Raw genomic sequence first — 25,734 nt, forward strand, 5'->3', positions numbered from 1 at the left:
ATGACTAGTGACCAGTCAAGACCATTGGACTCCAGGATATCTTTTGATCTCCTGCATGAGGGCTGATGAGTTGGCGATGTTTACTTTCCTGCTGACTAGGTGTTGTGTTGTTACTTTGGCCAGATCATCATAAAAAAAATCGAACAAGGACATTGAGGATTTTGTCCATGTTAAGATTAGTAGCTTCATCGATATTAATTGAAAACGTTGCTTTTTTAAGCTTTTCACACAGCCGTTTTTTCAATTCTGGGACAAAGGCCATGTGTGTTTAAATAGCTGGCGTGCTGATTGGAAACGGACAGCTTTGTCAGTGCATTTTTGTCTTCTGATAGCTTCTTGCACAAATCGACCAGTGGCTGAGCCATTGTGAAAGACAGATCATGTTCAGCTATAAACGCGCACACTCGGATCTTTTGCTCGCAAACACGGTCGGCCATTGAAGATGGCCTTCTTAAGGCCCGCCCCACTACTCTGCCTCCGATTGGCTAGAAGTCGTTGGTTGGCTTGAGCAATTTGATACCATTGGTAGGCGGAACTGTCTCTTTTCTGAAGATGACTCTTTAAATTACGATGTAAACAAATAGCATGTGATTTTATTTTATTTTATTGCTCAAAATTCCCCCGCGCCGGAAATCCGGCACCGTGCCGGAGAACTTTAAGCCCTGACTTTGCCTGTTCGTCTTCCCTTCTCCTCCCCAAGGATGCAGCGACGAGAGCAGAACTGCTCAAACTAACAGGAGGTAAACTCCACCTTTCCATGACAACTGGTATATTAAAGACTCCTAACATGGCAGCCAACATGCTTGGCTGCCAGCCCACAGCTGTGGCACGGAGGGAGCAGAGCTGTGGGTCCAAGAGGCGTGTGTCAGCGGGGCGGACGGTCAAACGGCACAGCTTGAGTTCCTCAGTAGCCTTAAACACCAGCCCTGCCAAAAAGCACTCAGGAACTCTGACCCCCGACCCCCCGGCAGCCTCCTGTTCCGGCACCTCTGCAGTTGCCTGTGACTGTTCCCTGGCAGTTATCTGCTTTCAAGCCCCCTGTGGCTCCCTAGTCCCTAGTTTAGAGTAGCCCCCTGTGTTTCTCTCTCTCTCTCTCTCTCTCTCTCTCTCTCTCTCTCTCTCTCTCTCTCTCTCTCTCTCTCTCTCTCTCTCTCTATCGCTCAGTGTCTCCTAGTTCCCTAGTTTACTAGTTAGCATAGTGTAGCCTAGTCCTTAGTAGCCTAGTCCTTAGCTGGAGATATAATTCTAATTCTCAAGAAGAAGAAGAAGAAGGGAGGAGTTGGAGGATTCTTCAGGCGACTAGGGAGGGTCCTGACCTGCTCCACTGGCCTCCCCAAAGAGGAATGTACCAGCACAGCAATACTCCCAAAAATAAACAAAGATAATCTACATTGTGAATACGTACATTTTTACAGAACATACTGATTTGCTAAAAGAGAGGATTTTCTAATACCAATCCAGTACTAAATCCACTGCACCATCTTCATTCTACCTTCTATATTGCAGATATAGAATTTCATCATTTTATATTGCAGAATTTCAAATACAACATGTTGCATATGAATGTATCCGTGGAGACTGGTGGAGGTAGAAATCATAGGACATGATAGGAGGGGCTTGTTGTAATGGTATCAAACGCATATCAAACACATGTTTGATACCATTGCTTATTCTGTTCCATCCATTACTATGAACCCTCTGATTTCTACCTCCACCTGATCAATCCTGTTCAGAGAAGCTCTGCAATGGACCAAAGGAGTGACCCTCACCCTGCCACTAGGGGGCTGACACCGGGGGTTATAGTGGAGTCCTTACCCCCATTCCACCCTCTGATACGGGACTCAATAGAGACCGAGAAAGGGAGATGCTTTGTTGTTGACTATTTACATGAGTGAATCAATAAACAACCCAAAGATGAGAGCAGCGCATCCTGGCATTTTGCCCTTGCGTCATGCCCGGCTGAAAAAGGCATGTCATTGTAATTGTATCATATTTTATTCTACACTGGGAGAAAGTTGTCCCCATGTCCTTTTTAAGTTACAGGCATCTGTCCGCCTTGGCTACACAAGTATGGCACCAACCAGCATCGCCTGTGCCTGGAATAGTCTAGCCTAAAAGGTGGAGGCAGACACTGAAGGACAGTACTACACAGACAATGCAAAAAGAAAGGGGAGTCGGGGAAAAAGTGGACGGCAGTTCCGAAGGTAAAACAAGAACATCAATAACAGTTCATTGACATGTCTGCCACTGGATAACTGCCCGTTGTTGGTCTCAACATTGAAGAGTTGACCATTCTCATCCTCTCTGCGGATGGCCTGAAGCTACAGTTCTCTTCTTTACTGTCCTTCGCTCTTTTGGGAAGTAAAGAAAATCGTAAAAAAAAAAAAAAAATATATATTTTTGTTGGACGTGGAAAAATACGACGCAACAGCTTTTAGGCGTGGTGGTGGTGACACTAGTTTTTCCAACTTGGCACCGGTCTCCGTGATTTGTAATGACAGGGTAGTGACGTAGGCCTGCTCTCTCTCTGACCACGCCCATGTGGCCACACCCTCCCCGTGACGCAGACGCAGACGCCATTTTCGGAAGATGGGTCACGATTTAGGGGACGACTCTCACATGAAGGTAAATAAATACTATATGTTATTAATGGTCTAACCCCAAGTTGACGGTACCAGCAATGGATTCGGTTGCATGGAGAGGTTGACATGACCTTGCTTGGTGACAGGACAGGGTGAGGAACAAGACGGTCACACAGTCACAGGTTGAGAGACTACTGGGGAATGACAGCTAGCATAGCTTCTAAGCTAGCTAGCTAACACTCCGCAGCTATGTTCTATATAGGCTATATGAAGTACTACCATACTGGCAGGTAGCCAGCCTACATCAGTGACCGAGGTTGTTAGACATTACAGTAGCCAGCTGGCGAAATACTCACTGTTACTGTACAGGTGGTTTGATTTAGCTGTTTACTGCTAGCTGTTTTAGCTTGAGCTAACCTGCCATGACACACGTTGACCCGAGGCAACAAGGGGACGCTGGTGTGCTGTGATCCCTCTGGTCATACGAGCTAGTTGTCAACGTTTATTTTTGTCGAAACAATGTCGCTAGGTATCCAGAAGTCCCACACAACCATTACAGTGAAATGAACCTGAGGAGCAAAATGACAAGTTTCATCAGTTTGGATGGTTGTCATGTGCACAGACCTGTATACTAACCTCCCGTTCCCCCTCTACACAGGTGAGTAAGTGACCCCCCCAGGTGTGTTACCATGTTGACCCGTCTGTTCAGGCTGCATGGCCTGCTGGTGGCGTCCCACCCGTGGGAGGTGATAGTGGGCACCATCGCTCTCACTGTCTGCCTCATGTCCATGAACAGCCTGGCAGCCGGCGACCAGATCTGCAGCTGGAAGTACGAGTGCCCCAAGCTCCAGGAGGTGAGCAGCCTGTTGGAGACTTAGTCGGTCTGACACTCGCTGTTCAGTACCCGCTGATGATCTTCTCTTTTTAAAAACTGTCAAAGTACCTGTACTTGAAATACACGTTTGTAACACAATGCAGGTTGTATTTGTACATGTATGAAGGAAGTCATGTGAAGTGCCTTTCCCTTTCTGCAGAGAATCCTGAGCAGTGACATCATCATCCTAACCGTCACCCGCTGCATGGCCATCGTCTACATCTACTTTCAGTTCCAAAGCCTTCGACAGCTGGGCTCCAAATACATCCTGGGTTAGTGTGATGTCACACAGGCTTAGAACCGTCACATCCAAACAACAGGGGCGGCGGTAGCCTAGAGGTTAGAGAGGCCGGCTGCTTCAATACCCACCTCAGCTGCATGTGCCATTGAGCAAGGCACTTAAGCCCTAATTGCTCCAGGGGCACCGACTATGGCTGACCCTGTGCCTAGAGCAAAAAATACCACATTCCAACAATTGATTGACAAGTTGATTGCATGGCAAATAAACAATTATTATTATTATACCTGGGTACTATATTCTACAGATCGTGGGTCAGATAGTTGCTTGCTGGTTGTCCGGGACCAATGTGTAACATCCGATTATAATAATAATAATAATAATAATAATAATAATAATAATAATAATATAATAACATTTAGCCAACACTTTTATCCAAAGTGACTTACATTGCATTGAGTGCATATTGCCACCTGGTAATGTATACCACACCACTTAGTGTAAGTTATTAATGCAACACACACGCTTATTAATTTGTTTATTTATTTCTCCAGGTATTGCTGGTCTTTTTACAGTGTTCTCCAGTTTTTTGTTCAGCACAGTGGTTATTCACTTCCTTGGGAAAGAGTTAACCGGACTCAAGTAAGCATCTCTTCCCATCATACTATTGAAATACAGAAGTTAAAGATCATACATCTATTTAATCTTTTTGCCTCATCACTATTAGAAGAGTCTTGTGTTTTTCAGTGAATAAAGTGGTGTTGTTTCCTCCCCTCAGTGAAGCGCTGCCGTTCTTCCTGCTGCTCATCGACCTGTCTAAAGCCTGCGCCTTGGCCAAGTTCGCCCTCAGCTCCAACTCTCAGGTAGTCCTCCTCAGCACCCTCACACCTGTGGAAGAACAAAGACCACTATGGACACTCAAAAGTCCCTCAAAACCCATATTTTTTAAACTTGCTTTTAATTTGTTTTTGTTGTTTTCACTCGCTATGCTTTTGTTTTACTTGTTATTTACCTGTCTTCTTGTTCTCTCCATGGAGTGTATTGTCTTTAAGTGCTGAGAAAAGCGCTATTCAAAATTAATGTATTATTATTATTGCTCTTGTGTCATACCAGTTAAAAGGCTAGTCTTTGTGTTTGAATATGAGTTGGGGTTTTGTGTCTTTGTGGTTGGCTTGTTGACTCAGCCACTACGTTAACCTTTCAGAGTGAATGAAACAGATGTTTAGTATGATAGAGTAAAAAGTGTTGAAAGCAAAAGTAAAAAAAACTATTCTAGGGAGCACAGACAGGAAGTGGTGTAAGTCATTGTGTGGGGGGTACCCTGCAAAAGCCCTCCCACGAACCCCTTTCCCTTAAGGCTTTCAAACTCAAACCTGCGCACAAAGTTTGTGATGGCTAGTTAGTGGCAGAAAGCGGGGGAACAAAGAGTGGCACGCAGTGAAGTGGACTGGGTTGTGTCAAAACGACATTTTAAAAAGTCCTCTAGCATTGTTACTGCCAATGGCCCCTGGTCTTAGCATAGATTTATTTATTTTTCTTATGATGACTGATATATAGATGATTCACTCCCTTTAGAATAGATGATTCACTCCCTTTAGAACTTGTTGTAAGTAGCTGTGGATAAAGGCATCTGCTAAATGTCAAATATGTCATATGTACATATGAATACCTAGTATGAGTTGTTATTTTGTGTGTAGGAAGAGGTGAGGGAGAACATCTCCCAGGGCATGGCCATCCTGGGCCCCACCTTCACCCTGGACGCCCTGGTGGAGTGCCTGGTCATTGGGGTGGGCACCATGTCAGGTGAGGCCTGATTTCCCCTGTCCTTTAATTGCTTGTAAATATGTTGTTGTGTTACACGACATGGGATCCATGTGCGTCATGAAGGCCTCTCCTCCAGAGAACTAAAGTACAGATGTTCTGTCCTCTCCTCCAGAGAACTAAAGTACAGATGTTCTGTCCTCTCCTTCAGAGAACTAAAGTACAGATGTTCTGTCCTCTCCTTCAGAGAACTAAAGTACAGATGTTCTGTCCTCTCCTTCAGAGAACTAAAGTACAGATGTTCTGTCCTCTCCTTCAGAGAACTAAAGTACAGATGTTCTGTCCTCTCCTTCAGAGAACTAAAGTACAGATGTTCTGTCCTCTCCTCCAGAGAACTAAAGTACAGATGTTCTGTCCTCTCCTTCAGAGAACTAAAGTACAGATGTTCTGTCCTCTCCTTCAGAGAACTAAAGTACAGATGTTCTGTCCTCTCCTTCAGAGAACTAAAGTACAGATGTTCTGTCCTCTCCTTCAGAGAACTAAAGTACAGATGTTCTGTCCTCTCCTTCAGAGAACTAAAGTACAGATGTTCTGTCCTCTCCTTCAGAGAACTAAAGTACAGATGTTCTGTCCTCTCCTTCAGAGAACTAAAGTACAGATGTTCTGTCCTCTCCTTCAGAGAACTAAAGTACAGATGTTCTGTCCTCTCCTTCAGAGAACTAAAGTACAGATGTTCTGTCCTCTCCTTCAGAGAACTAAAGTACAGATGTTCTGTCCTCTCCTCCAGAGAACTAAAGTACAGATGTTCTGTCCTCTCCTTCAGAGAACTAAAGTACAGATGTTCTGTCCTCTCCTTCAGAGAACTAAAGTACAGATGTTCTGTCTTCTCCTTCAGAGAACTAAAGTACAGATGTTCTGTCCTCTCCTTCAGAGAACTAAAGTACAGATGTTCTGTCTTCTCCTTCAGAGAACTAAAGTACAGATGTTCTGTCCTCTCCTTCAGAGAACTAAAGTACAGATGTTCTGTCCTCTCCTTCAGAGAACTAAAGTACAGATGTTCTGTCCTCTCCTTCAGAGAACTAAAGTACAGATGTTCTGTCCTCTCCTCCAGAGAACTAAAGTACAGATGTTCTGTCCTCTCCTTCAGAGAACTAAAGTACAGATGTTCTGTCCTCTCCTTCAGAGAACTAAAGTACAGATGTTCTGTCTTCTCCTTCAGAGAACTAAAGTACAGATGTTCTGTCCTCTCCTTCAGAGAACTAAAGTACAGATGTTCTGTCCTCTCCTTCAGAGAACTAAAGTACAGATGTTCTGTCCTCTCCTCCAGAGAACTAAAGTACAGATGTTCTGTCCTCTCCCCCTCAGGCGTGAGGCAGCTGGAGATCATGTGCTGCTTCGGCTGCATGTCCGTCCTGGCAAACTACTTTGTCTTCTTGACCTTCTTCCCTGCCTGCGTCTCCCTCGTCCTCGAGGTAAAAAAGTAAAGTGTGTGTGTGCTGCGTACTGTTTGTGTTTGTGTGTGTGTGTGTGTGTGTGTGTGTGTGTGTAAAGTGTGTGTGTGTGTGTATGTGTGTGTAAAGTGTGTGTGTGTGTGTGTGTGTGTGTGTCATGCCCCTCACCCCCCCCGGGCCTGTGTGTGTGTAGCTGTCTAGGGAGAGCCGTGAGGGTCGTCCTGTCTGGCAGCTGAGCCACCTGGCCCGCGTGCTGGCGGAGGAGGAGGACAACAAGCCCAACCCCGTCACCCAGATGGTCAAGATCATCATGGTGAGTCACGGTCTAGTCTAGTCCAGTCTAGGAGTGGCGTAGTTCAGTAGGCCACCATCTTTACCAAACACACTGTGTTAAGGAGGAGCTACGTCCTGAATCCGCACCAGAACTGTCACTTTAAAGTCAACTGAAATATGTCAAATATTCCTGTCTTGTCTGATGGATTTCCTCCCCATCCCTTCCCCAGTCTCTGGGTCTGGTGCTGGTCCATGCCCACAATCGTCTGGGGGCCGACCAGACAGGTCAGAACCGCACGATGGACGGGTCCAGGGCAGACCTAGCTCTGGACGGGCCTATGGACCAGAGGTTGGACCCCAACCAGACTCTCTGGCCTCTGAACCTCACCAGGTAAACCACAGCAATAAAAGCTGTTGTCTTATGGCGCTTCTCCACTACTGTCCTGTACCGTACCGGAACCCATGCTCCCGCTTTGTTTTGCTTTCTCCACCGCCAACTGATTTTAGCTACCCTTCCTGAGTTGGAGCGAAAGGTACTATCCATGCTACTCTGTGATGCTGCATAGTATGTGACGCTGCATAGTATGTGCATAGTATGTGAAATGTGCTAGAAATGCCCGGATTACATGGTGAAACGCATGTCTACGTCGTTATGATTACAAAGATGCCACTTGAAATGCATAAAATCCAAGTTTATTTATGTCTTACATACACACGCACACACACACACACACACACACACACACGTTCGCTTAGTATTTGACTGCCTGTAGCCCAGTCACGAATGGTCCCAGTATCTTCAGTAACTTCAGAAGGAACAAGTTGTTTTTTATTGTGCTTGCTGTAGCAAGCAGCACTATGTTATTGCTCATATATATTTATTTTAATCCTGTTCTTTTACCAACTGCTAAGACAACAATATAGTAAGCAAGTTACTTTAGCTAGCTGAAGATATTGGTCCCCAAATCATTTTACAACTTGTTTAGCTATTATGTTCTGATGTTTATGTCAAACCCAGCAGTAAAGGTATCTAACTACGTAACATAGCTAGCTAACGTTAGCCTACAGAAGTGGAAAACAAACATCAGATCAGATATATAAACAGGTTATTTTGATAAACTGGACACATTTTGGGAATATAAATGGTTACTTTCTCGCCTGAAAACTAGGGATGTCCTGATCCGATACTGATATCGGATATCGCCGCGATATTGGACCTGAATGCTGGATCGCGGATCGCACCAGAAAAAAAAAGGCTCCGATCCGCGCTCTCGATCTGGTGTGTCACTCAAGTGACGACAACAGTAGTAGCCAGTGGTCGTGCATGACCAGGGCTCGACAGTGTGACTGTTTTGGTCGCATTTGCGAGTGAATATATTTCTGTGCGACTTGGAAATACATTCAATCGCACCAGTGCGACTAAGAGACGACTGCTGAACTACTGTCATGCGCAGTCAAACTTATGTGTATAAGCGATGAGGGAATGAAAACAGTGAACAGAAACGCGTGTCGCAGAAATGCTTCACGCGAGTCCTATATGCACTTAAAATGCGCATAATGGATACAGCTCTCATAGTTCGTAGCGCTGTGTGCTTCCGGTTTCATTACAAAGAGGTTAACCCTATATGTGCCTGACGTCTAACAACATTCAAATGACTCTAACTTCATATTTTTTCGGATTTCAATGTATGACACATCATTTGAAAGCTTATGATCCGTAGTTCCAATCCACAACACGTCGCATTTGTTGCTTTAATAAAGGCTGGCAGTCTTTAATTTAACTGTTGTTGGTGTGGACTATATACTGGGGAGGTATTTGTTATTATTCAGGGGTCAAAAAATGTATACAAATATCGGATCGGTATCGGTATCGCAGATACCCGAAGCCCAGGTATCGGTATCGGTAGTGAAAAAGTGGGATCGGGACATCCCTACTGAAAACGTATTACTTTCCCGACTCGCTCCAGGTCTGTTGTGTATGATGGAGAAGCGTTTCTGAAAATACGGTACGGGTAAGATACAAATGCGTGCCATCCTGTACCGTCCCAGTCTGGTCAATGGAGAAGCGCCATTATTCCACAAAGTGGTTCTCTTATTACCTTCCCTCTTTTGTCCCTCCTTCTTCCTTTGTATACCATCTTAGAAATGTACCTGAAAGGCTGTATGTGTGAGTGAACCCTCTTTTGGCTTTTGATGAGTGACCGTGTCCTCTCTCTCTCTCTCTCTCTCTCTCTCTCTCTCTCTCTCTCTCTCTCTCTCTCTCTCTCTCTCTCTCTCTCTCTCTCTCTCTCTCTCTCTCTCTCCCCCTCTCTCTCTCCCTCTCCCCCCCTCTCTCTCTCTCTCTCTCTCTCTCTCTCTCTCTCTCTCTCTCTCTCTCTCTCTCTCTCTCTCAGTATGGACCTGGAGCAGGTGTTAACCCTGGGTCTGGCTCTGCTCCTGGCAGTGAAGTATGTCTTCTTCGAGCAGACGGAGACAGAGTCTCCCCTGTCCCTAAAGAGTCCAATCATCACCACCCCCCCCCCAGGACTAATCCAGAGGGGGGGGGAGGACTGCTGTAGGAGGGAGCCAGCTGCACCCAAGCCCCCCCAGAGGACCATCAGCACCCCAGCCCACCCTGAGCCTGATGCAGTCAGTAAAGACCAGAGGGGTAAGGTTGGCCACGGAGCATGGAGATGTCTCAGAAACAAAAAAAGAACATCTCTGTTTTGACAGTTTAGAGATCATATTCACTTTGACCTCTCTCTTCTCTTCTCTCTGTAGACGAGGTGATTCGGCCCCTGGTTGTCCCCGTGGAACAGAACGGCCCCTCCCTATGTCCAGGTTTGAGGGACACTGTGACAGAGGCCCTTCAGAGCCCCCCCACAGCCCCCTCTGTTACTCCACCTCACCCCCCCTCAGAGCCCCGCTCCCTGGACAAGTGTCTGTCCATCCTCAGAGACCCTCAGGTGAGCTGCCCTGACATGGAAAGAGAGAGTTCCATGGACACGTTGCTCTGAATGTTGCTATTGAATGACCAGTCACCCCTTTTTAAACATATAGTGAATTTGTGTGTGTGTGTTTGTATTGATTGCTCTCTCTCACACCTCTGTCTCTCTCTCTCTCTCTCTCTCTCTCTCTCTCTCTCTCTCTCTCTCTCTCTCTCTCTCTCTCTCTCTCTCTCTCTCTCTCTCTCTCTCTCCAGAGGGGCGCACATTGCCTCACCGACACAGAGGTCATGAAGCTGGTGACCTCGCGCAACATCCTCGCCTATAAGCTGGAGGACGTCATGGAAACGCCGGAGAGGGGCGTGGCTATCAGGAGACAGATGCTGTCGCCCAAACTGCCCGTCTCCTCTGCCCTCGCCTGCCTGCCTTATAAGGACTACGACTACTCCAAGGTACTGGTCCATGAGCCGACCCCTTCCCTGTAGACGGTGCTGTGTCTTCCTGTCACTCACATCACTCACAGTAGGCATCAGTGTCTGTGCTCCAGACTGAGGGTGGGGTTGGTTCCTCCCTGAAGTCTCCCTCTCCCTTCCTGCTCCACAGGTGATAGGAACCTGCTGCGAGAACATCATTGGCTACATGCCCGTGCCAGTGGGAGTGGCCGGCCCTCTCCTGTTGGATGAGAAGCAGTTCCACGTTCCTATGGCGACCACAGAAGGCTGCCTGGTCGCCAGCACCAACCGGGGATGCAGGGCTGTCGCTGTGAGTGGTTTAGGGCTACATCCCATCATAGTACAAGTATAAGAGAATAAAGTTCTTAGACTTCAGTTCCTCAACGAGCCGAAGTGGTAGAAAAGAGAATCGGGATTGGGCCTAACTCTTCTCTCTCTCTCTCTCTCTCTCTCTCTCTCTCTCTCTCTCTCTCTCTCTCTCTCTCTCTCTCTCTCTCTCTCTCTCTCTCTCTCTCCCTTTCTCTCCCTCCCTCTCTCTCCCTCCCTCCCTCTCTCTCTCCAGCTGAGTGGTGGTTGCAGCAGCAGGGTCATGGCTGACGGTATGACCAGGGGTCCGGTGGTCAGACTGCCCTCAGCCTGCCGGGCGGTGGAGGTGAAGGCCTGGCTGGAGACGCCCGAGGGCTTCAGGGTCGTCAAGGAGGCCTTCGACCACACCAGCAGGTCAGGGGTCACTCCACCAGGGGGCGTTAGGGGGTTCACCTGGGACAGGTTAGGGGTCAGGGGGTTCACCTGGGACAGGTTAGGGGTTAGGGGGTTCACCTGGGACAGGTTAGGGGTCAGGGGGTTCACCTGGGACAGGTTAGGGGGTTCACCTGGGACAGATTAGGGGTCAGGGGGTTCACCTGGGACAGGTTAGGGGGTTCACCTGGGACAGATTAGGGGTCAGGGTGTCACCTGGGACAGGTTAGGGGTCAGGGTGTCACCTGGGACAGGTTAGGGGTCAGGGGGTTCACCTGGGACAGGTTAGGGGTTAGGGAGTTCACCTGGGACAGGTTAGGGGTTAGGGGGTTCACCTGGGACAGGTTAGGGGTCAGGGGGTTCACCTGGGACAGGTTAGGGGTCAGGGGGTTCACCTGGGACAGGTTAGGGGTTAGGGGGTTCACCTGGGACAGGTTAGGGGTCAGGGGTCAGGGGGTTCACCTGGGACAGGTGGTAAGCGGATGTGTCTGTCTGTGTCAGATTTGCCCGTCTGGAGAAGCTGTTGGTCGGCCTGGCAGGGAGGAACCTGTACATCCGCTTCCAGTCCCAGACAGGAGACGCTATGGGCATGAACATGCTGTCCAAGGTGAGACCCTACACGCTGGGGAACTGAGGAAGGATTCATGAAATGAAACCAAACGAATACTGAATGTGAATACATGAATAAGTAGAGTATCACCGATTAAACGTGCACGCACGTGTTTGTCTGTTTGTCTGTCTCAGAATCAGAATTGCTTTTAAATCAATGTACAAGGAGTAAAAGTGTCTGTCTGTCTGTCTGCGTCTGCGTCTGTGTCTGTGCGTGTCTGTGCATGTCTGTGCGTCCATCCACCCACCCACCTGTCCATCCATCCGTCCGTCCACAGGGCACAGAGCAGGCTGTGAGTAGACTGCAGCAGCAGTTCCCAGACCTGCAGGTGTTGGCCGTCAGCGGGAACTACTGCACTGACAAGAAGCCTGCAGCCATGAACTGGATCCTGGGCCGGGGGAAGTCTGCTGTGTGTGAGGCCACGGTCCCAGCCTCGGTGGTCAGAGAGGTGCTGTACCCCCTCCTCCTTGTGTCTTTGGTGCCATCTGCTGTACTGATATGGAACAGCCAGGCTGAGTCCAGCAAATTGCTGACAATCTGCATTCTTAGCCATTTGACTACCTTTTAAAAAAGAATTACGATTTTTTAAACATTTTTTGTTATGCCATTTCAGATATCTGCTCACTGTGCCAATGTGTACACATCCCCTGAATATTGTAGCAATTCATATTGAATGTAGAAGGTTTCAAAGCCGAGTGGTGGAAAACCTTGTTCGTGCGGGTGAAGTTATGGGCGGGGGTGCTCGTTTTGAATTTCCAGTCTTTTTTTTGCGGCTTTTGACGAGCCATAACCTTCTCACTTAAAACCTAGTTTGGGGTCATTCATTTTAGTCATGGTTTACTCATCAGTGCAGATGAAGCTGAGGAAATTAGGTGTGAAAGCCATTTCAGACCGTTTAGTTCCCAGTGATCTTCATTGGATTCCTAGTGAGTCATAGAGATATAGATTATAGATATGTATATCATAGATATAGATTATAGATATGTATATCATAGATATAGATTATAGATCAGTATATCATAGATAACTGAAGGGATTGGATGGCGTGCCGTTCTGCCCTTCCGTTCCCCAGCCAGTAAACCTTGTTGTTGTGTAGGTCCTGAAGACCAGTAAACCTTGTTTTTGTTGTGTAGGTCCTGAAGACCAGCACCTCTGCCCTGGTGGAGCTGAACATCAACAAGAACCTGGTGGGCTCGGCCATGGCTGGCAGCATCGGGGGATTCAACGCCCACGCAGCCAACATCGTAGCAGCCATCTTCATCGCCTGTGGACAGGTACTGTCCCTCGTAACACCCCCCCTTCCCCAGCCCTGACAGCAGGGCATTTATTTTAGATCTAGAACTAGACTTAAATGGCTGATAATGGTTGATAATGGCTCTTACTCCAAGGTAGGCTAGGTGAGTTTTACTGTCTTTTTAATTTTTTTATAAATCTCCCTGAATTAGATGCAAGTAATAGATTCTCTCTCTCTATCTCTCTGTCTGTGTCTGTCTCTCTCTCTCTCTCTCTGTCTGTCTGTAGGACCCAGCTCAGACTGTGGGCAGCTCTAACTGTATTACGTTGATGGAGCCTGCAGGTCCTGAAGGAGAAGACCTGTACATCAGCTGTACCATGCCCTCTATAGAGCTGGGCACTGTAGGGGGGGGGACCAACCTGCCCCCCCAGCAGGCCTGTCTACAGGTACTGTACTTTACGTGTGTGTGTGTGTGTGAGTGTGAGTGTGTGAGTGTGAGTGTGAGTGTGAGTGTGAGTGTGAGTGTGAGTGTGAGTGTGCGCGTGCGCGACTTTTAATCTGAATTAATTTTTTCTGACTTATTCCGATTTTTTTCTCTCCAGACTTTTATATATATATAAAAAAAAAAAGTTCAGACATTTATTCTGAAAAAAAAGGTTCAGACTTTCATTATGAAAAAAAAAGTGCGTGCGTATGTGTGCGTGTCTGCTCTCCAGACGATTGACCCCCCTGTGTGTGTGTGTGTGTGTGTGTTGTAGATGCTGGGTGTGCAGGGGTCCAGCGTGGCCCAGCCAGGCCAGAACGCCCGTCAGCTGGCCAGCGTGGTGTGCGCCACCGTCCTGGCAGGAGAACTGTCCCTCATGAGCGCACTCGCCGCGGGACACCTGGTTCAGAGCCACATGACACACAACAGGTACCAGAATGCCCACAAACTCCATATTGGCTTTTAAACTCTCAACTGTACAATTGTTTTTCTTTAGTGTACTGACTTTCAATCGGCTGTTTTTTTTCTCTCGATCAGGTCTAAAGCAAACGTGAACGAAACGCCCACATCACACTCAGAGAAAGCAGCGTGACAGACAGAGATGCCAACCAATCAGAGTGAAGTCCTCTGGTGGTGAGGGAGGGCCTGCAGAGATGGTTCTGGAAGCTGGAGCAGCCTGACTGAGCGTGCTCACATCCTCTCTCAGAACCTTCCAGATCACACCATTGGGGGGCGCTGCGGGACATTTAGCCCCTGAACACTCAGGAGAGTGGAACTGCTAAAACAAACCTCTGAGAGACTCCAGATGACTGGACCCAACACTCATACGTACCGCGGAACGGAATAGGACCCAGGGCGAGTGTTCATGTAGTGTGAGTTGTTGATTCAGTGTGAATGTAAAGAAAAAGAGGGAAAACTATTTTTAGCATTGTTTATTTTTTAAAAATATATATTCTACAATTTGAGTGCCAAATGTGCCAATTACTTTAATGGCCACTGAGGCCTGTGATCCACTAGTACAGCTGCACTGCATACGTCTGAGGTGTCTAGCTAGTACCTTCTGTTGCAATAGTTTTTGAGGTCGAATTTTTCAATTCATTCAGGGCCAAATCCTAACTTGAGATCAGGAAGTCACAGTCAACGCATCTCAAGTTTAGGATTAGGCCCACAGTGCACCCTGGGAATCATGGTCATAACAACGAACTGCTTAAATTGGTATAAAAAAAACGTATTTCTAATCATGTCAGAGAAAGTCAATTTCAGACTGTTTTTGCACTTGCCAATGTCTTCATTATGAGACGAGCACATAGTTAAGTCATTTAAGTCAAGTTTAAAGCTAACATGCCATTTCTGGTTATGAATGTGTTTTTATTTAATTTTTTTATTTACAGTATCAATAATGTTGCTGGATAAATGCACTGTAGGGAGTCCAAAGCAGGGTTCTATCATGTGCAATATGATTCTTGGTCTGAGTATGAGAACCTGCCATAGAAACTGCACTGTGCCTTCCAATGGGCTGTGTTCAGTAGAGTGACAGTGTGGACATGTATGATAGTGGGATAACTGGAAACATGAAGCCATATAAGTCTCATTGAATAAAATCCTTCTGTTTAACTTGTGTTTAATAAAAAGGACACATGGGGCTGGTTCCCTGGACCTAGAATGAGCCTGTTACACTGAAATGTGTGATGTAGTTCAGGCCCATCTGTGTCAGGGTAAACTGCACCATGATATTCAGTGTTATGAGACATTTTTGACAAACGGTGATATTCAGCTGCAATGGGCTGTTGGCTGGATGAGCAGTACTGGTACAGTAAACATGTTGGCTACGTGTTGTGAAGTGCAATAAAGACACTCACTCGTGGCCTTAAATGTTTGGCCTTTCAGCTTTGGCTCAAATGTTGATCTGTACAATTAAAATCTGTCACTGTCCAATGATTTACATCTATTTTGATACCAAAATGGAACAAATCATATTAAATGTTTGGTTCTGTTGCGAACACTGGCTCACTAACTGTGTGTGTGTGTGTGTGTGTGTGTGTGTGTGTGTATATACTGTCTGAAACCATGAGCATGAGGTGAGAAGCAAAAGGAAAACAAACATTGAAGAACAAAAGCAGAGAAGAATGTCAATCATTTAATTGTTCTTTCTAAACAAGGCTAAAGAAGTGCCACATTTTCACAGTAGTTTTAAGAAGATCCCAACAGCTTTAGTGTGACCATTTTTACTATCAAGATTTCCCCCCAAATTACATTACATTCAGTGCAAATGCAACTAACAAAAACTAAACTGTTAGGAGGGATGTGCATCTTAGGTGGGACATTACCAGGCCTTTCTCCACTTCGCTGACTGCTAAGTATCATCCGGCTCAACCTTGCCTCACCTCTACAGCATAATCACTTACCAAGGGGTCCTGTCCAGCTAATTATAGGTCAGGCGTAGTGTTAAGGATCTCAATAGTCTGTGTGTTTGTTTGTTTGTTTGTTTATGCTTAGTCAGTTCTGCTATTAGCAGTGTGGAGGAATCACTGATTTGGACATTTATTCAAATAGAAAATAGACAACTTCATACATTGTTTGTGCCATCAATGTACAAATAAATTAAATGGACTTCATTGCAAATGGGTAAACGTACAAAGGTGAAATCACGTAGACCAAATCAAAGAACACAGAAACTGGTTGTAATGAAAGCCAGCATACAATACACATCGCCATCCACAAATGTCTCAGTTGGACAGTAAAGTTGCTTGGCATATGGCTCCACCAATTGCTGGCCTTTTGGTGAAAATCTTTTTCTGCTGATTGCATTATCACAATGTTTGGATTAAAATAAGTATGAAATGAATTAGACACAGATTAACCCCCAACCCATTTTTCGTATAAATGTGTGTACTATGTTTTTGAGACCATTATTGTTTGACAGAAGTACCCAGCGAGAGACAAAGAGACCTTCCTCTACTGTAAAACAATGCCACTGTTGGAATACGTTGCAAGGCCTCCTCTTCCCTGCTGTTAATCATCACAGTTCTGACATGACTGGTGGCAGGAAGGTTCCCCAACATGTCAGAGCTGTGACTAAGGAAGAGAGGAAGAAAGGGACGTTTCTTGCGGAAGTTTCTGATTAGGGCCTCAGGCACTTGTCTAACGATTCCATTGGTGTACGTGCATCAGCCCCGTCCCTTTCCAAAGCACCTACTTATTTCCTCTTTCTAAGGCATATGGAGTCCACTCAGTCACAACAAGCAACTGCAGACGTGTCACAGACGGATCTCAAGTGAAATGGTTGGTGACATTATATACAATGAATCAAGACATCTAAAATCACAACCGTAAATTGTGCTGCTATACAGCATGTCAGCAATGACACACAAGTACAACCCGAAAGTAAAGAAACATGGACTTTTATACAACAAACATTTCAAAACAAAACATCTTTCGTCTCGTCCCTCCATCAGTACCAGCGAGTGGTGTTTTCACCAGAGGGACGGCAACAAAAAGGTCAAGTCTTATGTCATAGGGGTCAGGGGTAAATGACAGCCCTCTAGACTTTTTTTTGTTTCGTTTTCACAAACAAGACGATCATTCCGGAAAAAAAGGGACCCAATCGTTTTGTCGTACTAGAAAACATTAGCAGCATGAGAGTAAGCTGTGAGATCACTGAATATTATAAAAAGCAAAATCAACACAGAATAGGAACAAACTCCATTTCTTAAAAAAGGACAACTACAAAAAGCAGGACTAAAATAGAGCCAGTTCAGCCTTGAAAATTGCTTTCTTATAAACTTCTTATACCATATACGTACATTTATATATATATTATATCAATATATCTCTGCCATATACATCTCTGCCAGAAAAGGGAAATATTGATATTTTGGCTATTCTCACAAGTCTCTGCATAAGCATGGAAGCTAGCATGACACCTAAAGTAGAAGGAGGACTCCTAGGGGAACTCGCGTGAGTGCTAGTTTGGAAACGAGCATTGAAACTAGCTGGGAAGTTAGAATGAGGGCTAGCAGAGAAGCTAACAAGACAGCTAGCAGAGGAACTCATGTAGAAGCTAGCAAGAGGAGCCTGGATGGGTTCAGGTTGCTATGGCAGCAGCGTTGTTATCAACAGTCTGATGTCAGGGGTGAAGTGGGTCCTCTTTGCTCCATGCAGCTTGGGGCTACGGGGGCTGTTTCTGTGTGCTCTGGGGAGCCAGTGGTAGAGTCAGGAACTGAGGGGGGGAAAGAAATGGAGTATGTAAGTCACCATGTGTATCAACTGTTCAAACAACTATTGTCTCAACTACTCAGACAATCAAGAGATCCAAATCTCTCATTATTTAAGCAAAACATTTAAAGGGCCTGTATTTGTGACTAGACTAGATTGATGGATCATAGTGAAACGCACAAAAAGTACAAGGTGTTCTTTTACCCATGCGCCTCAGAAGAGGATGGGTTTCCCAGCGGTCTTCTCCTGGACGTAGGAGGTGAATCGCTTGAGGAACTTGGGGTACTCCCTCTTGGCCACCGCCCTCAGGACCGAGGCAGGAGCCCAGCCGCCCGGGTTCACTGAGACAGGAAGAGGAAATACGTCCGTTCACTCTCTCACACCTGTCGTTCTACTTTCACCTCCATCAATGATGCTGTTCAGACAAGACAGCCTTGAGTAGATATGTGTTGTGATCTAGATCTACTCCATGTGACCCGTGTTGTGTTCTAGCAGGGTCGTATCAGAACCACCCCCAGCATAGACTGGAACTCACCGTTGGCGACGTAGGTGATTTTACATGTGAGGTTGTCCCTGCTGATCTCTTTGTCGCCCTCTGGTGGACTGACCAGGGTCTGGCAGATCATGGCAATGCTGATTTTGGCACGGACACATCTGTTGGTCGGCTGAGGATGACAACGGCACAGTGGATCATTCATACGCATACGAGACAAAAACACTGGAGCCATCTCTTTACAGGGCTCCATCTTGAAAAATCGCAAACGGACAATCGCCAGTCTGAGGAGTGGGGGGAGTAGACTCACCTGGGCATTGTCGTGGTCCACGGAGAAGTTGCAGACCAGCCAGGTGTCTGGGTCGTTCTCGTTGTTGGCCAGGATCTTCCTCATGGCCGACAGGTAGAGAACGTCTCTCTGGGACGCAGGCCACACCCGCTACTCACAGACACACACACACACACACACACACACACACACACACACACACACACACACACACACACACACACACACACACACACACACACACACACACACACACACACACACACACACACACACACACACACACACACACACACACACACACACACACACACACACACACACACACACACACACACACACACCGTACGTGAGCCAGCTGCAGATACTCTTTGGTTTTTGTGTGTGTGTGTGTGTGTGTGTGTGTGTGTGTGTGTGTGTGTGTGTGTGTGTGTGTGTGTGTGAGTGTGAGTGTGTGTGTGAGTGTGAGTGCGCGTTTTCACTTACCTTGTGTGTCTGATAGACGATGACGGCGGCGTCCGACAATGTTTCCACAACGTTGAAGTTTTCAATAGTGGCTGAAAAAGAGGGAGGGGACAACGTCAGGACAATGTCACGTCACAGGACACGTTGGAGACATAAACTGTTGACCCGAGGTCTGTCTGGAATGTCTGTCTTTCACCGGGTCACATCATAACGTGGAGGAGAGCCACTCCATCTCCCGGGTGTGATCGGCTTGTTTAACTCATAATCGTGCGCTATTTAGCTGACGCTTTTATCCAAAGCGACTTACACTGCAGTGAGTGCATACACTTGTCAGTATATATGGTCCTGGTGGGAATCGAACCGTCAACCCAAGCGTTGTTAGTGCCTGCCGTGTGACCTGGCTGTGACCTGGCTGTGTGTGAGCGTAGGGACTTACTCTCCCAGTCGTTCCGGACGTCCGTGTCCCAGAAGTAGTGGCACACCTCGTGTCCCGTCACCCCCTTCACACTGTGGGTGGCCTTCAGCGGGTCCAGCACGATCCCGTTCTCCTCCACCTCCCTCCTGTACACCTGAACACACACACACACACACACACACACACACACACACACACACACACGGGAAAACACAATATGAGGACAGGTCTGGAATATCGGAAGTGCTGCTGTTGTTTTTAGTTTTTCCCCCAGCCTCTCCCTGTAAACAGACCCACTTTGTCACAACACTTCCACGGGGTTGGGAGAACGAGGGTGTGGCGGAACCAAGACAATGGCTCAGTGGGAGGAGCACAATGCTAGCCAGGTTGTGTCTGGAGACACCTCCTCACCTTCATCTCCCCCTCCTCCTCCTCCACCACCTCACCTTCATCTCCCCCTCCTCCTCCTCACCTTCATCTCCCCCTCCTACTCCTCCTCCTCCTACACCTCACCTTCATCTCCCCCTCCTCCTCCTCCTCCTCCTCCACCTCACCTTCATCTCCTCCTCCTCCTCCTCCACCACCTCACCTTCATCTCCCCCTCCTCCACCACCAGCTGCCAGTTGGCGTCTCCGCCCATGTCCTGCAGCGAGTAGGTCATGTGATTCTGCACCATCTCTTCCACCTATCACACGGGAAGAGGAAGTGAGACAGGTCAGAGCGATATAATCTCTCACACACACACACACACACACACACACACACACAGATATCTGTTAACGGTTAGTCTGGGTGAGCGGCAGAGCCTCACAGAGAAAGATCAAAACACGCAGGAGATGAGAACCACACGTGTTCTGGTGACAAGAGCAGCAAAGCCACGTCAGAAGGGGCAGCGAACACCATGCTAGCTAACAGAGACAGGGTGGGGGGCCTGGGGCTTCTACACTGGGTGGGTTGGACAGCACGGTGAGTAGTTTAGTGGGTCTTCCATTCCTGCAGTTCAGCCCTCATGCAGACCTTGTATACAGTATACAGGGAGAGAGACACTGGAGGGGGGAGGTGGGGGGTGGATGGTGCAGTCAGTCAGCCCAGGTGCTGTTACCTCAGTGCTGAATCGGTGGACTTCGTGAGGGGCAGTGACTATCAGACGAGAGGAGGAGGAGGAGGGGGAGGGGGGACTATGGGGCTACAGGGAAGATTGGATGAGGAAGAACCACAGAGGAGAGAGTGAGAACAGGTCAGACAGAAGACTAAACAGAGAGAAAGGACTGAGGAAGAGAGAGAGAGGATGCCAGTGAGATAGAATGAAGGAGATGAGGGTTATGTGATATCTGTGTGGACATCAATTACCTTGTCAGCGAATCTGTGAGAGCCTATGGAGGAGTAGATGTCTCCAGCGGGAACGGGGCTGGACCTCAGTATCCTCGACTTGGACTCTGTCTGAGACTGGACGGACGGACACACACAGACAGACAGGCAGACACACAGACAGACAGACAGACAGACACACACAGACAGACAGACACAGACAGACACACACAGACACACAGACAGACAAAGGAAGATGGTTACTGTCTTTAACTAATCTTAGCTAGTGATAGCATGCATCAAGTCATTAGGAGCTGTGGTAGTTGATCCTTATTGCGTCTCGTCATTGGCTGAAGGTTCATCTGTTTACCTGTTCCTCAATCTTGTCTTGTCTGTCAAGGGCAGCTTCGACTGCATCGAAAAACTCATCTTCATTGATGAGGCTGTTTGGACCCTCCTGAAGGGGGGGGGGGGAAGAGAGAGAGGGAGAAGGGAAACATGACAACATATGTCAATATACACTTCATTGACAACAATGAAGCTATTCAAACAAACACGTGTAGGAAGTATGACAGGATGTCCTAAAGGTACTGTATATGTATGTGGTGTGAGAGTTAGCGATGACCTCACCTCGTAATCTGGGCCTCCAAAGTGGGACTTCTTCTTCAGCTCAGACAGAGCACACTTGTAGCCTTCCTCTATCCGCCGCCTCTTCTCCATCTCCTACACACACACGCACACACTCCAAATTACACACTTTGCTTACACACAAAGCGTTGCCATATCAGTAGAGTAAGAGAAGAACAGCACAACGTTTGTTCATTTTCAAATCGACATTTAGAAATTCACTCAACATTGAATTTACCCAGTATGGCCACACCCACACCGACACATCCACACCCACACACACACAAAATGATCATTGCAATCCAATCATGTATTATCATCCATTGTAACCCTCTGCTGCTACGGTACCTTGTCCAGTCTCTTCTGCCAGCTGTCCTCCCTCTTCACCATGAGGTCGATGCAGTGGGACAGGGTGGCCAGGATCCCAGCCGTGGTGGCCTTGAACGTGATGGCCTCGCCTTTGAAGTCTATCCCATTGATGCCCTTAGGACTCAAGGACTGGAACACTGGGGACACAGCACAGGAGGAGGGGGGGTTGTTCAACATGTATTCAGGAACAGAAATGAGCCCCCAAAACATTATTCAGGAACAGATATGAGCCCCCGAAACATCAAACGGAGGTTTCTCCTGCATTCTATAAAATGTGTTGTTACTTAAAAAAAAAGACTTCCGAAAGTCTCGAAGTCACTTATCTTGCGCACAAAAGCTGAAACCCCTCAATAGCTTACTGCAGGATGACTATACAGTAAGTGCATTTCACTGACGTGTTGCAGCGGTGGCATCCCTCCTTAAAAACTGTTTAAAACAGAAAGCTGCTGCTGTACTTACGCTTCTCTTTGCTACCGTTGTTGTTGTGCAGAAACTCTCCATCGGTCCGAGTGCTAGGGAAGTCGTCCTCGTCGTCCTCCACAACTGAGACAAAGAGAGAGAGATTGGCGTTAGTCAAACAGAAACACCTCGTAGTCAAACAGAAACGCCCCAGACAGAAATGCCTCAAACAGAAACGATCGCCGTTAGTCAAACATATACGCCCTGAAGGGCCTTGCAGAGAGCCACCGAGAGGGCCAGTGCCTAGTCGCCCATGCACACAGCCACCCAGCACGGCCTGCAGACGGTACAGGACTCCACTGTACTGAGACCACAACAATGGTCTGGCTTCATCTTCAGGAGGGAGGGGGGTGAACAGAGAGGGGGGCGGAGGGGGTAACAAAAGAAGGGCTTGATTGTTGCTCCACAGGCGTTCAGTGCTGTGACAATGCACAAACTCCGCCATGAGCAAATGTTCTGGCAGCCGAGAGAGACAGAGGCAGGGAGGGGAGAGGGAGAGACAGGGAGAGGGAAAGACAGAGGCAGGGAGAGGGAGAGAAATATAAAGCGAGCGAGAAGATAGGGGATAGGAAGAGAGCGAGAGGGAGGCTGGAATGACTGCATCTCAATAAGGGGGCTGATGGGAACATTCCACAAAAGATTCCGCAAATGTTTCCCCAAAGCTCTAAATATTTTCATTTATCCACACGCTTTAGCATACCTCCCGGGCAAACCAAGTATGATATGTTTGTTTGTGGTTAGAACGGTTAAAACTAAAGTTCAGACTGTTTGTGTAATCCTTAAATCAGCCAGATGACCTTTTCAAATCCCATTAGGATTTCCCTCATGAGCATTACATTAAGAAGACACAAGACGCCCCGCGGTGGTGTAGCGGTCTAAGCACTGGCCACTAGTGCATGCTGCCCACCGGGGACTGGGTTCGGATCCCAGCTCGCCAGATCCGGATATGGCTGGGGCACACACGGGGAGCGGCATATTGGGCGGCCGCTCCCGAGGGCGGTATAGGAGTATTTCCGGACAAGGATCCGTCGCGCAACAGCGCCCCCGGGGTGCCGGAATAACAGGTGCTGGGCTCGAGGAGCCAGTCAGCCTGGCGGCCTCTTCTGGGACTGCCGGCCACGGGGTCGTGTGGCGGATCCTTCGCAATAGGCAGGGGATAATTGGATGCTAGGTTGGGTTCAATTGGCTACCAAATTGGGTGAAAAAGGGATAAAATCACAAAAAAAAAAAAAAGAAGACACAAGACACCAACACAAAACATCAACTACAGTATCAGGGAGAAGATGACTAGTGATTGTGATTCCTTCCTTCACATCCTATTGTGATTCCTTCCTTCACATCCTAACACAGAGGTGTTTAGTTCTTGGTGGATGTTAAGCAACTTAGCTAGAAACCAAACTGGTGATCTGACCACTTCTTGGCTTCTTACTTTTGTCTCTCTGCAGCTCGTCCTTGGACACGTCGGCGCAGCTGTCAAAGTACTTCTGCAGCGTGTCCACCTGTCTGCACAGGATGTCTCTGAACGTCTCCATCTCAGACAGCTTCTCCCTCAGGCTGTGGCCCTTCTGGCGGAACAGGGAGGGTTGGTGGTCAGGACAGACTCTCAATACAGTATGGGATTCTAAATGGTTTCATTCTCAGTACAGTATGGGATTCTTCATCTAAATGGTTTCATTCTCAGTACAGTATGGGATTCTTCATCTAAATGGTTTCATTTCCCCTGAGGATCTCCTCAAACCTCCCCTAATAGAAATTCTTCTCATCACAAATCTCAGTTTAGATTTAAAGATGCATGGATGGAGACAGAAATAGCAAACCAGTTTTTGTTGTTGTTTTGTTGTTTTTACACAGACACATCATGTCCTGGTGTGAACAGTTATTCAGTGAGACATCGGGCGTTCCCCGTCTCACAAGGTCCTGTGGGAGAACCCTGAGGCACCTCCTGAGTGTCTCACTCACCTTAAAGGAGGAGGTGGAGGTGGCGGAGTAGCCGCTGGTGGCCGAGGTGAGGGACAGCATGGAGCCGTGCCTCCGCAGGCTGGACTCGGACCCATACCCAGACTCTGCCTGGAGACAGAGGAGGGGAGAGAGAGGAGAGCAGCTACATCAGTATCACATCAACAGTCAGCATAACATCTACACACCGTACAACAGCTAGTAAAGCACACAGGCAAGGAGACAAGGCGAAGAGATTTTGGCCATTTTTGGGGGGCCGCTACCCACACGTTTAGCTGTGTTGCTCATTCCACTGATGATCCTGATGCATGATCCTTACAAGTTGTACCTCGTTGTAAAGGTGACTAATCAGGCTTTACAACAATATAAAATACAATGCCAATTGGTATTATTAAAGGGGAGGAATAATCGACCGAAATAACGTTTCTGAACTGAACGAAATAACGTTTCTGAAGCTACCATCACTAGCTTCTCCTCTCTACCATCACTAGCTTCTCCTCTCTCTCTACCATCACTAGCTTCTCCTCTCTCTACCGTCACTAGCTTCTCCTCTCTACCGTCACTAGCTTCTCCTCTCTACCGTCACTAGCTTCTCCTCTCTACCATCACTAGCTTCTCCTCTCTACCATCACTAGCTTCTCCTCTCTACCATCACTAGCTTCTCCTCTCTACCGTCACTAGCTTCTCCTCTCTACCATCACTAGCTTCTCCTCTCTCCACCATCACTAGCTTCTCCTCTCTCCACCATCACTAGCTTCTCCTCTCTACCATCACTAGCTTCTCCTCTCTACCATCACTAGCTTCTCCTCTCTCTCCACCATCACTAGCTTCTCCTCTCTCTACCATCACTAGCTTCTCCTCTCTCTACCATCACTAGCTTCTCCTCTCTCTCTACCATCACTAGCTTCTCCTCTCTCTCTACCATCACTAGCTTCTCCTCTCTCTCTACCATCACTAGCTTCTCCTCTCTCTACCATCACTAGCTTCTCCTCTCTACCATCACTAGCTTCTCCTCTCTCTACCATCACTAGCTTCTCCTCTCTCTACCATCACTAGCTTCTCCTCTCTCTCTACCATCACTAGCTTCTCCTCTCTCTCTACCATCACTAGCTTCTCCTCTCTCTACCATCACTAGCTTCTCCTCTCTACCATCACTAGCTTCTCCTCTCTCTACCATCACTAGCTTCTCCTCTCTCTACCATCACTAGCTTCTCCTCTCTCTACCATCACTAGCTTCTCCTCTCTCTACCATCACTAGCTTCTCCTCTCTCTCTACCATCACTAGCTTCTCCTCTCTACCATCACTAGCTTCTCCTCTCTCTACCATCACTAGCTTCTCCTCTCTCTACCATCACTAGCTTCTCCTCTCTCTACCATCACTAGCTTCTCCTCTCTCTACCATCACTAGCTTCTCCTCTCTCTCTACCATCACTAGCTTCTCCTCTCTACCATCACTAGCTTCTCCTCTCTACCATCACTAGCTTCTCCTCTCTACTATCACTAGCTTCTCCTCTCTC

The 25,734-nt window shown here is 47.4% G+C and overlaps 2 protein-coding genes across 3 annotated transcripts in view; one reads left to right on the top strand and one right to left on the bottom strand.

The window, feature by feature from the left end:
* The first annotated feature begins 2,579 nt into the window (after window positions 1-2,579).
* LOC308155439 (3-hydroxy-3-methylglutaryl-coenzyme A reductase-like) lies at window positions 2,580-15,622 on the top strand. 2 transcript variants are annotated; one of them, XM_080528759.1, is made up of 20 exons: window positions 2,580-2,625; window positions 3,241-3,436; window positions 3,617-3,728; window positions 4,249-4,336; window positions 4,473-4,557; window positions 5,392-5,497; window positions 6,821-6,927; window positions 7,100-7,219; window positions 7,410-7,570; window positions 9,573-9,826; window positions 9,940-10,124; window positions 10,361-10,555; window positions 10,707-10,865; window positions 11,118-11,275; window positions 11,795-11,900; window positions 12,181-12,351; window positions 13,037-13,177; window positions 13,425-13,583; window positions 13,896-14,050; window positions 14,159-15,622. In XM_080528759.1, the coding sequence occupies exons 2-20, from the start codon at window positions 3,272-3,274 to the stop codon at window positions 14,211-14,213; spliced, it is 2,682 nt and encodes an 893-aa protein (XP_080384885.1). In that variant the 5' UTR covers window positions 2,580-2,625; window positions 3,241-3,271; the 3' UTR covers window positions 14,214-15,622. The 2 variants fall into 2 exon arrangements, with proteins under 2 accessions (XP_080384885.1, XP_080384886.1); XM_080528760.1 differs by lacking the exon at window positions 2,580-2,625 and having other exon boundaries at window positions 3,186-3,436.
* Window positions 15,623-17,621: 1,999 nt separating this feature from the next.
* Window positions 17,622-25,734, bottom strand: part of LOC308156761 (ceramide transfer protein-like) — a 22,233-nt gene continuing 14,120 nt past the window's right edge. Inside the window, exons 5-18 of the mRNA XM_080530188.1 lie at window positions 24,221-24,328; window positions 23,691-23,826; window positions 22,262-22,345; window positions 21,782-21,939; window positions 21,437-21,529; window positions 21,177-21,263; window positions 20,849-20,944; window positions 20,088-20,183; window positions 19,520-19,652; window positions 19,105-19,175; window positions 18,640-18,768; window positions 18,372-18,501; window positions 18,041-18,177; window positions 17,622-17,840 (exon numbers count right to left, since the gene is read on the bottom strand). Of these exons, the coding sequence (XP_080386314.1) occupies window positions 18,050-18,177; window positions 18,372-18,501; window positions 18,640-18,768; window positions 19,105-19,175; window positions 19,520-19,652; window positions 20,088-20,183; window positions 20,849-20,944; window positions 21,177-21,263; window positions 21,437-21,529; window positions 21,782-21,939; window positions 22,262-22,345; window positions 23,691-23,826; window positions 24,221-24,328 (1,449 nt within the window). The 3' untranslated portion in view covers window positions 17,622-17,840; window positions 18,041-18,049. The remainder of the gene's footprint in view (window positions 17,841-18,040; window positions 18,178-18,371; window positions 18,502-18,639; window positions 18,769-19,104; window positions 19,176-19,519; window positions 19,653-20,087; window positions 20,184-20,848; window positions 20,945-21,176; window positions 21,264-21,436; window positions 21,530-21,781; window positions 21,940-22,261; window positions 22,346-23,690; window positions 23,827-24,220; window positions 24,329-25,734) is intronic.

This window comes from Nansenia antarctica, assembly GCF_963989245.1.
Source record: "Nansenia antarctica genome assembly, chromosome: 4".
Lineage (NCBI taxonomy): Eukaryota > Metazoa > Chordata > Actinopteri > Argentiniformes > Microstomatidae > Nansenia > Nansenia antarctica.

Coding starts and splice junctions, on each gene's coding strand:
- LOC308155439 (XM_080528759.1), top strand. CDS start 3,272: ATGTTGACCCGTCTGTTCAGGCTGCATGGCCTGCTGGTGGCGTCCCAC. Junction 7,571..9,572: donor TGGCCTCTGAACCTCACCAG/GTAAACCACAGC, acceptor TCTCTCTCTCAG/TATGGACCTGGAGCAGGTGT. Junction 12,352..13,036: donor CAGCCTCGGTGGTCAGAGAG/GTGCTGTACCCC, acceptor TTTGTTGTGTAG/GTCCTGAAGACCAGCACCTC.